The following is a 12,171-nucleotide window of genomic DNA, read 5'->3' on the forward strand; positions in this document are numbered from 1 at the left end:
TATTATCCTACGTGTATTATTTTAGAGTGTCTACAGCTATTGATAAAGATTATTTAAGTTAATAGTTCAAAATAATTAATCAGTATTGATTGATTATATCGATGGTTATGATTAAGTAATATCGTTTGCCAATTTCGATATAAAAACCGGGTCCGCTTATCGTACCCTACCCTTTTGCCATCACCTTCAAGGTAGCACTTACTAAAAATTTCTGCATAACTTCAGCGATCATGACCCCCAGAGCCCAAAACCACTATCCCTTCAAAATGTTTTATACATAAATAATTCAGCTTGTAAAAATGAGAAAAGTCTCAAAGAAAAGCCCAAACAAGTTGAAATTTTGAACAAAACTTGATATAATAAATGTCTTGGCTATGTTGTTGGCAGTTTGCTACTAATGATATCAAAAACGCATTACAACAAACATTATTTAAAATAACAAAACCTGAGAAATCTAAAACCTTTTTTCTTTCCCTTTTTTTGGTTTACCTAATATCTGAGATGTAACCATCTCTTTCCCAAAAATTTAACAGCCATCATCTTCAAACTTTAAGAGATATTAAAAAACACGCAAAAATATAAGTTGTGTGTGTGTGTGTGTATACAGGGTGTTCTGAAAAAAGGTGCCCATAAGTCAGGGCGTGATTCCTCACATCAAAATAAGAAAAAAAGGTCTAATTAACATAGGTCCGAAAATGCTTAGTTACCAAGTTATACAGGGTGAAAGATTTCGTCTGAATTTCAGTTCCCCTGCTGCAACGAAGCCTTACGGGTATTTGTTGGCTGTTAATTAAGATGTACAATTTAGCGTACTTTATGTAAAATGAACTGAAAAATTGAATAAAACCGTTTCCAGACCTGTAGCTACAGTAATTTTTAAGATATGTGACGAAATACGCGAAACTTGGTCCCGAAAAACAAGTTACATTTAGGTTTGAAGCAGATTTACTATGTTAAATGTACAATAAACACAAAATATTTTTTCACGGTACTTGTAGAAAATTTAATTTCGAAGAGAAAGATGTAAAATAAGTCTATAATAGACAAACGCAAACTTTAAAAAATAATCCTTAATTACATACAAAACGCATGAAAAATAGACAAAATCTGTTAAGCTCTCTACAAATGTAATATTGAAATTAAAACAGCTGTTTTATTAAAATATTTGATTTGAGAAACAAAATAATTTCTATTTAAAACATATGTTTTAACAATGTAACATTGTTTATAATAATTTAAATAAACATTACAAGCAGCTATTTTTCCATTGCTCATTAAGTGCGTGTGTTGATCTGTACTTTAATACAAGTTAGTGCGAGTGCCGTTGAAGTTAATTTTTGATAGCTAATAATATCTTATTCATCATGGCAGGTAATATGAATATTATGTACACTAATGGTGAAATGGCAGACATGCATTTAATGTACGGTCTTGCACATTGTAACAGTCGTCAGGCTAGACGACTCTATCAGGAACATTTTCCTCATAGACAGTTACCGACTCATAAAATGTTTTCTTCCATTCATAGAAGGCTAAGCGAGACGGGAACCTTTAAATCTGGAAAAGTTGGTAGATCAGGACGGCCACGTACAACGTGTACAGCTGAATTGGAGGAGGGCGTGTTGGACGAAATAGAGAATCATCCTGGAAGAAGTACTAGAGAACTAGCCTTGGATTTCGGTGTTAGTAATTCAATTGTCTGGAAGATTTTACACGAGCAGCAGTTGCATTCTTATCACTATCAAAGGGTCCAGGCTCTTTTGCCTCGAGATTACTTTCCTCGTGTTCAGCTATGCCAATGGCTTATCCAAAGGTGCAGAAATCCACATTTTTTAAATTACATTATCTTTACTGATGAAGCAAAATTTTCAAGAATGGCTATTCTTAACACCCACAATACTCACATGTGGGCAATTGAAAATCCACGTGCTATTTCAGAGAACCGTCACCAATATCAGTTTTCTATAAACGTATGGGCTGCTATTCTGGGTGATAACATTTTTATTAGTTTTTTACCTGATACGCTCAATGGTGAAAATTATTTACATTTCTTGACGACTAATCTGAATGAGTTACTCGAAGATGTGCCACTATACACACGCAACAACATGTGGTTCATGCAGGATGGAGCTTCAGCTCATTACACATTACAAGTAAGAGAATTTTTAAATGAAGCATATCCAAACAGATGGATTGGTCGAGGAGCCCCAGTAGCATGGCCTGCAAGGTCACCTGACCTCAATCCTCTAGACTTTTTCTTATGGGGACATTTAAAGACGCTTGTCTACGACTCGCCTGTGGATACCATAGAAGAGTTGCGAATAAGGATTGTTAACGGGATTCAAAGGATACGTGAGACACCTGGGATCTTCGAAAGAGTTCGGCAGTCTATGAGAAGACGGCTGGATGCTTGTATTTTGAATGAGGGGAAACATTTTGAACATCTACTGTGACGTGGTTAGTTTTTTAGGACAAGTGTAACTTTTTTGTTGAATGATAATTCAGATAACTTTTTTATGTATGATAATGTATGATTGTTAAAAATATTTACTTGATAAAAAATAATAGTAACTCATTAATTTGTTTAAATAAAACAGCTGTTTTAATTTCAAAATTACATTTGTAGAGAGCTTAACAGATTTTGTCTATTTTTCATGCGTTTTGTATGTAATTAAGGATTATTTTTTAAAGTTTGCGTTTGTCTATTATAGACTTATTTTACATCTTTCTCTTCGAAATTAAATTTTCTACAAGTACCGTGAAAAAATATTTTGTGTTTATTGTACATTTAACATAGTAAATCTGCTTCAAACCTAAATGTAACTTGTTTTTCGGGACCAAGTTTCGCGTATTTCGTCACATATCTTAAAAATTACTGTAGCTACAGGTCTGGAAACGGTTTTATTCAATTTTTCAGTTCATTTTACATAAAGTACGCTAAATTGTACATCTTAATTAACAGCCAACAAATACCCGTAGGGCTTCGTTGCAGCAGGGGAACTGAAATTCAGACGAAATCTTTCACCCTGTATAACTTGGTAACTAAGCATTTTCGGACCTATGTTAATTAGACCTTTTTTTCTTATTTTGATGTGAGGAATCACGCCCTGACTTATGGGCACCTTTTTTCAGAACACCCTGTATATATTATATATATATATATATTATATATAGACTTTAGAACTCGTGGTCATGATCAGTAAAGTTATGTAAAAGCTTTCTGTAAGTGCTACAATGAAAACAATAGGATAATTATCTATTTAAAAAATCTATCTAGAAATTTCAATTGTGTTGCAATAAAGGAAATAATCAAATTACTTATTGGTATACAATCATAATAATGGCAGCAGAAGTAATTTGTGTTTTACTGATTTTAACACTCATAGTTAAGAATTTGTTGATACGGCTGTCATATCTAATTGACAGCTGTTCTTGATAAATGGGTTGAAATCTATATCTATACTAACCAACTACCATTCACTAACTGCCTGACTGATCTCAATTTCTCAATAATGAGAATGTGCAAACTGATTTCTACAGACTGTCTTATTTTACAATGCAGATTAAATTTCCAATATTGCATCATACTATCAGTGTAGAGATTACAAAAAGCGTTTGTAGAAAAAAAGGAAGATTGTCTTAAAAAATTAAACAGCAATGTAATTTATATAGGTGACATTAATATTGACCAGTAACTCAAAATAAATGTACATTGTACTATACTGGAAATGACTTATCATTTAAGAATAACTATGAATATTAGTAATTGTTTTAAATCAACCTACAAGAGAAACCAATCAATATCAGTCATGTATTAATCACTTGTTGCGATGGGTTTAGGTAATATCAGAGAGTCTAGCCATTTTTTAATAGGAGTTGGTTATAAAATGTTAGATAAAACCACAAAACTCAAAATAATAGTCTTAAACCAAAAATAGAAATTTCGAAAGTGCACAGAAAAGCTTGAAGTCAGTTCATTGGAGTTATCATTGTGTACAATAAAACTGTCAATCAAACTTTTTAATTGGAAGTTTTAAGAATATTGTGCGAGTAAAAAAACACCCAACTTGTGGCAGACAGGAGACTGGTTCTTTCGCCACGACAACGCACTTGCACACACAGCCATCTCTGTTAGACAGTTTTTGGCTAAAAATGGCATGGTTCTGCTGCCCCATACACCTTAATCGCCTGACCTGGCACCGTGTGACTTTTTCTTATTTCCACACATGAAAACGAGCAAGAAAGGACACCGATTTGACAATAATAATAATAATATAATAATAATAATTTTATTTGTCATGAAAATGTATTACATCATTGACAAAGTCATAGTATATTGCTTATTGTTAACCAAGTCAAATACAATAGTCAATAAAGTCTTACAAGTAAATTAAATAAAATAAATAAAAAATCACAAAATGACAGTACAAATTGTCAGTAACAGTAACAAACACATTAAAAATCAATACTTTTTGGTGTTGAAGAATTCATCTAGACTGTGTAAAAACGGATTCTCCAACAACCAGGAATATAACTTATTCTTAAAGATATCAAAAGGGATATGAGCAATAGTTTTTTTCTCCAGAAAGTTATAAATTTTCAAAGATACTACAACATGACTGGTGAGGGTTTTGCTTAATCGAAAATGTCCAATTTCAGCATTGTTTCGATTACGCGTGTTGTGGTCATGAATTTTATGTTTAAAAATTTAACAAATTTGGATTTTTATGGATGTAAACCACCGAGTCATATATATACAAATTTAGAACCGTCTGAAAACGAAAATTTATGAAATGGGGTTTGCAATGCTCTCTGGTATCACACTTTTTTAGAGCCCTAATTGCCTTTTTTTGTAATACTAGTATTTCGGAAATTCTGGTGCAATTACCATATAGGACTAATCCATATCTAAAAACAGATTGGAAAAAGGCAAAGTATGCGGCTCTTATAAAATTTAGTGGTACAATATCATTCAGTCTACTCAGAAGATAAATGACTCGTGAGAGTCTTTTTATTTAGATAATCAATATGTGTTGCCCATGTCAAATTTCTATCAAGGTTGATACCCAAGAATTTAACTGAGTCTGAATAGCTTTCGTCCAATGACCCAGCAATATGCCTAAGAGTAAACAACATTTTTGTTGTTTTGTCTTTATTTAGCAAAAACCCATTAGCATGAAACCAGTTTGATGCATATTTTTTATGTATCATTTGCAACAGCTCCAGATCATGTACACTTTGACTGACATTAAAAAGTGTAGTATCATCTGCATATAATATGGTTTTCGAGTTAAGAGATAATGGTAAATCATTTATATAGATTAAAAAAGAGTGGGGGACCTAGGACGGAGCCCTGTGGAACTCCCCACTCCACGAGGGCTTTCTTTAGACCACTTACCATTATTAAAGACCAGTTGCTTGCGATTGTTAATATATGATTCAAAAAAATTTAGATTAGGCCCCAGAAAATCCGTAATGTTTTAGTTTAGATATAAGAATTTTACTATCAACACAATCAAAGGCCCTGCTCAAGTCACAAAAAGTAGCGCCGAGCAAAGCCCTTTGCTCTCGAAAGCTGAGTGAATTTGTCTAACTAATTGATCTAGAGCATTTAAAAGTTGATTTATCCTTTCTAAACCCAATTGTGAAGGTTCCAGAAGGTTATTACTTTCCCAGAAAGTAGTAATTTGCTTACAAACCAATGATTCAATTAGCTTACCCCAATACAGGAATTACAGAAATTGGGCGGTAGCTTTGAGGTTGGTCCTTAGGACCCCTTTTAAAAATTGGACATACTCGTGAAATCTTGAGTTGCTCAGGGAAAATACCGTCATGAAGCAGATGATTAATAGACACTGCCAGAGGTTCAGCCACACTACCAATAATACTTTTTAACAAATTGTTAGACATACTATATATGTCTTGACTATCAGAATTGCTCATTCCCCTGACAGCATCCAAAACATCATTTGAAGTAACAATTTTCCATTTAAAATGTACTGAAGCTATCATTAGAGATTGATTCCATAAGTTCAAACAAATGTAAAACTGGAATTAACAACCTTATTTTTAATTTCTTTTACAGATTCGAGAAAAAAATCATTAAACACATCAGGCTCAATATTTACAAATATTTTGTTTGCTGTTTGCTGTATTATATTTAATTACATCCCAGGCAGCTTTACATTTATTTTTACTATTTTGAATGTACTCAACATTTTTAGCATGTTTTGCCTCATTTATAGAACACCTGTATTTACACTTCAACTCATAAAACCCATATTTAGATGTATATTATCCCTGTTACATTTTCTTAATCTGTCCAAGAACAGTAGCCTTTCCTTCATGATAGCTAATTCAGTTGTATACCAATCCTGTTTGTATTTGTTTTTTATGCTCTGTTCTTTTTCTATTTACCCTTTTAACAACTTTGTAATGATTAATACTATTCAGTAGTAACATCAAAAATTTTAGTAAATAGTGTTGCAGAACTTTGCTTAGTATATTCACTTAACAAGGACGGCCAATCATAAGACTCCAGAAGTAAAGAGAGAGGTTTAATATTCTTTTTAGGTAGTAGTACCATGCTTTGAATACTATTTTTATGTTGAGAGGTACCCCTTGAGTCAACAAATCCGTCTTTTTGACATGCATTAACAAGTATCCCATCATTGATCTGAGTAAGGAAACGATAAGGTAGTTACAGAGGAGACATATAAATTGTGATTAAAGATAAAAACATTATCTAGGCAATTTTTACCCCTGGTTGCATTTTTATTCAAGGGGGAAAAAGTTTGAACTGTCTTAAAATGTTTAAAAATTCATTTGCAGTTTTGGTATTGTTTTGTAATATCAAACTTACTATTAAAATCACCCCCAATTATAATAGTGTAAAATTTCCAATTCATAATAAAATTTAAAAATTTCTCCATTACTAGCAAAAATTCCTGTGGATTGCCATTGGGAGAGTGATATACTGAAACTACAACAGTTTTTACAATCATCTAGTATTGCAGCTGCTGCCTCAAAATTTAGTTCGTCACAAAAACCTTGTTACATCACATTCCCTAGGCTTTAGTCTATCACTAACAAATATACAGGTTCCTCCTCTTATTTGTTTTGATCTACAAAAATCTGCAGCACAAGAAAACCCAATGGGATAAGAACTAATAATTTTCATCTTTTGACATCCAGTGTTCTGTTAAGCAAACACTGAAAATATTTAAATCAAGCAAGAAACTCTCCAAAACAGAAACCTTATTCTTTAAACCTTGAATATTTAAGAAGATTATATTAAGGCTGATTGATTTTTTGTATTGTGCATGGCAGTGCTGTACATACAGGTAGGCTAAATACATTGTCCTGATCTATCAGGTGACAGAGATAAATTAATTTGACTTATATTAGTACTATTTACAGTTGTGTGTTTAAAATATCTTGAACGAAGAGGTCAAGAAAAAAGGAGGAGGAGCTGTCAGTCATTTCAAACAGTGGAAACCTAATTCCTGTATTAGTTGTAATGGAGTCTTTTGAAGGGGATAAAGGTTTTTTTTATAAAAAATTTTAAAATATATAGTTTTTAAAAATAATTCAGGTTGTTTCTTTTGGATAACTCCTCATATATTTCCTTCATATATATACACACTTCTGACATATTTGATTGATTGTGGGATCAAGGTAAACTCAACACTAGGCGTCAGAAATATAGTTTACTCGAACTAGAAGTGCTCATACAAAGCCTACGAAACTGAGTGTGGAGCCGCGGGTAACTATGGTACTAAATAATGCAATCACACAGAAAACACAATATTCAAATTCATCAAATAAAATATGAAAACCTTTTTGATTCAATGAGAGTAGATTAATAAAAAATCTAATAAGGAATAAACCATACAACTAAACCTGTTTAAGACCCTATCATAGAATAACTAATCTTAACTATATTGGAGTAATTTTTCTATTGCTCTAAATTTCTTAACTGATAATTTTAACATTTCAAAAAAAAAACATCATCAAATACTGAGAACTGGCTAAAGTAAACAAGTACTACCTTTCTATCCTAGGTGGTGGTAACCATCACTGTAGCACTGATAATCACTCTCAACAACTGTTGACTGTCACTGCAGAGAAGGTCTAACATCACCGTGAATAAGCAACTTTATATATAGTAACTAATGCTTTTCAACAAAAATAATCACTTAGATAGTGGATAAATCGATTAGTATGAAGTTTAATACTTTGACGTCTTTGATGCAAGTCTGAGAGAACAAGAATATTATATTTTATTTTCATTCTCTTCATGCTTTGAAGCCCACACTGATGGCCAGTGGTATTTCCAATCAGTACTTTCACAACCTCAGATCACGTGCCAGTTCGTCCAAAGCAATCTGATGTCGAAAAAGTTATACGATCTGAGACGAGATCTCAATTCGGGAATGTCCCTATCAGAATGTCCTGGCCATCAGTGCGAGCCTCGGTATCGCCGATTTTCCTAATGACATACAAATCACAGTAAGTCAAAGTCTGTTCTTTCTAATAATGTAGTTTTTTTTAGGTCCTTGGTATGATAAACTTAAAAAAATAGTGGTATCCGGATAATACCAGGACTATGTTTTTTGTTGCAAGTATGTTGTTATTAATTTATTTATTCAGGTGGTATAAACGTATTTTGAAAGATATTTCTTCTTAATAAAATATTGTAATAACACTATTTCATGCATAGAAAAAAATACTATTGTTGCAATTTAACATGTTACCAGGGCAGGGTGACCAATGTCCGGCTTTAGGAGAACATGTCCTCTTTTTTAATGTTTGTCCTCCTGTCCTCCCAGCTTTTGAAAATTATGTAAAGTGTCCAGCTTTTTGGTGAACCCTTAAATCTTAAAAAATAGTAATATCACATTAAAAAATTCTTCTGATTTTCCAAGTCCTGAGATATGCCATGAAGTTACTGCAGCGCACACGTAATGCCATGGCGTGTGAACTGTTGTTAAATTCAGTTGTATTTTGAGTGTTGTCTATAGTGTCACTGGCTCACTGTTGCTTCTTTTTGCTCAGCTGCACTGACTGGCGCTACTACCCCTTGATTCTCTATGCATTATGTTATAGAGATAATTTCTTATATATGTATGTTAGTATAGCTTACTAATAATGTAATTAATCAATGCAATGAATTAATACCAAATATATTGCAAAACCTTTTAATATAACTCTAAAAATTTGGGTTGAAATCAGTTAAAATTTTTAGAGAGAAAAATTCTAACATTAATTAATTCAATCTTATGCCACATGCAAAATAATAACCTCAAATAATACTTTTATCCATCAATATACACCCTAATAATATAAATTCCTTTTATTTTTTTTATTTATATGTGAAAACAAATCCAATTTGAATTTTTTTATTTGCATTACAAGGAATACAGTACTACTATAATTTATAATTTTAGCGTTTTTAATAATGTACATATAAAAGTTTCAGCAATGTTTGTAACAATATTTAATACTGTCCTCCTTTTTCACCCCAAAAGTCCTCCTTTTAGGAATTTGTCTGGGCACCCTATACAAGGGTAATTTCAATTTTCATAAAACTGCCATTTATCAATATAAAAGAGACTTTAAAAAGAGCCTACACTCGTTATTCAGTTGTTTTTATCAAACAATTTGATATATTATCAAACTTGAATTTGTAAAAATAATACACAATAAGAGTTATAATAAATTACTGTAACAAAGAATAATCTTGTACATTACAGTTTTAAAAACATACAAAACAATAAACCCAACTGTGGCCTAGATTTAGATATCAAAGAAACCTTACAATATTTATAACTTTCCCAGCTTCATATTGAGTAACCGCTTTTGTGAAATGGAGGAAAGAATTCTCCCCATAGGTTACCAGGAGCCAAACCCATGTGTTGAAGCCACTTAAACAAATCTCAGGCAGAGTACGATAAGCAGACCCGGTTTTAATATCGCTTATTACAATTATCGATACTTTATATAATGAATAACAGAACTATTAATCGATTTCAACGTATCTAAAATAAAGTCACATATTTCAAATTAATAGAAAGAGTGTAAACAAATACGTGATGGTCATAAATAATAAAGGAACCATAACCATTATTTAAACAATACAATTAAGACAGGTGGCAGGAAAAATGTCATTTAAATAATTAAGAAAATGTAATAATTAAACATCTTGAAACCGAGAAAGACACAGTAAATGATCTTTAAGCGTTATTTAGTTTAATTTTCTAAAGTTAACTAACTTTCTTATTTAAAAGAAGTTACTTATAAAACAGACCGTGTTGAGAATATGAAAATGTATACACAGTTGGTACAGATGATTTAGTTATTATTCAAATTAATTACTATTGGTTGGTTATATCAATGTGTATAATAACTAAATATCATTGATAATTTCAATATAAAAAACCGGGTCCGCTTATCGTCCTCTGCCCCAAATCTCATCATATCTCACATATTTTCCTCATATTCATCACCATTTTCAAAGTCGAAAATAGCAGAAACAATAGTTACTTCTTACTGTTTAAAATACATTAAAATTACTATAACTAATAAGTTGAAATCATATGCTAAGTTAAATACATTGTAATATAGAATTATTCCTTCGGATAAAAACATCGAACCACTCGATAAAAACAACTGAATAATGAGTGTAGGCTGCTTATTAGTCTACCAATATAAATTTAAAACTTATTAAATAACTTCATCAAACTATATATTTACTGAAACTAGAGAAATGTATCAGTAATTTGCATATTTGGTAATTTTTATGGGAAAATCATGTATATAGGCATGGTATCCCCCTAAAACAAAAATTATATTTAAAGTCAAACATTAAAAAACAAACTAAAAACAACAAAATGTTTACATATAAGATAGTAAAAAAATACACTTTTATGAAACACGTATACATGACAATGCTTACTCAAAAAGCTTTATAACTTGTTATATTTTTTATTAAATACCCTTGCAAAACGTGGAAATTGGCCTGCCAATAGAGGTAATTTACTTGCCAGTTCTTGGGTTAAAGTTGGCCTGGACTTGACAATTCTGAGACGTCTGATTCATAGGCCAACAGGTCATTTCAAATGTATCACAAACTTACTATTTCAACAAAAATAATTATGACTACAATACTTACTTGAACAAACCAAATAAGATCTTCATATGATGTAGAAATTCTTTTCATTTGTAAATTTGAGGTAAGATTTGGGCTTGAGCCTTTGGAATGTTTCAAGGTTATGTAGTTTGAAGGTTCAAAATGAACTTTAATAAAAGTGCTAATGTTACCGATGGCAACTGACAATATAACAATAACTGCGACGACAAGAATTTTGGTTACTGAAAATGGCATCATAAGGCAGTTTTTATCACAACTAATTTTGAGTTAAGGTGTTGATGGATAGATTTCTCTCCGTCGTAATTCCTACATTGTGGATTAAAAATGATTTCTTGAGCACTGTACTATGCCATCCGACTTGTGTATGTGAATAGTTTGACTAACAAAGTAACGAAACGAATGAATGGTATAAACGCAGACGACACGAAACCAAATCAGCTGATTTTTAAAACATGTTCGCCAACAACACTTTTTAAAGAGTAAGAAAAAATTAGACAACATTTACTAAAACTTATAAGCCAAACGTAATACAAATTATACGATTATAATTTCCTTGTTTAGCAAATACCATGTAAAAAGTCAGCAGAAACAAACATTTAATTCATAAGCAGCCATTTTGACGTGACAACGTCTTAAATTAGGTTGCGGCTCGGAGTCACTCATGAAAAAGTGTAACGCCCGGTAACGTTACGATGCCCGTCCAGTGGGTCCGCCGCACGGGATCCGCACGGGATAAAGCAGATAACTGTGGGTCCGCCGCACGGGATAAAGCAGATAACTATGTTTATTCGTGAAAATGTGGAGTGCTTAGATTCGTCATTTACAACAACTACAACAATAAAGGTAAATAATTGTACACTGATATTTCATTATCGTAAACTATGATTGATTGATTAATTGTTAGATTGACACAAAAGTTGAGAAACTGAGTTTATAGGTTATGTCATACTATTGACAAATGTTGATAGTGTTAAGTAAATTATTAGTTTAAATCACTCTGCAATCAATCGTAATTCAGT

The 12,171-nt window shown here is 31.9% G+C and overlaps 1 protein-coding gene across 1 annotated transcript in view; it reads right to left on the reverse strand.

The window, feature by feature from the left end:
- Positions 1-11,554, reverse strand: part of LOC124358204 (transmembrane protein 62-like) — a 28,102-nt gene extending 16,548 nt beyond the window's left edge. The window contains exon 1 of the mRNA XM_046810496.1: positions 11,174-11,554. Within this exon, the coding sequence (XP_046666452.1) occupies positions 11,174-11,389 (216 nt within the window). The 5' untranslated portion in view covers positions 11,390-11,554. The remainder of the gene's footprint in view (positions 1-11,173) is intronic.
- Between the last annotated feature and the right edge of the window lie 617 nt (positions 11,555-12,171).

Source organism: Homalodisca vitripennis, chromosome 3, assembly GCF_021130785.1.
Source record: "Homalodisca vitripennis isolate AUS2020 chromosome 3, UT_GWSS_2.1, whole genome shotgun sequence".
Lineage (NCBI taxonomy): Eukaryota > Metazoa > Arthropoda > Insecta > Hemiptera > Cicadellidae > Homalodisca > Homalodisca vitripennis.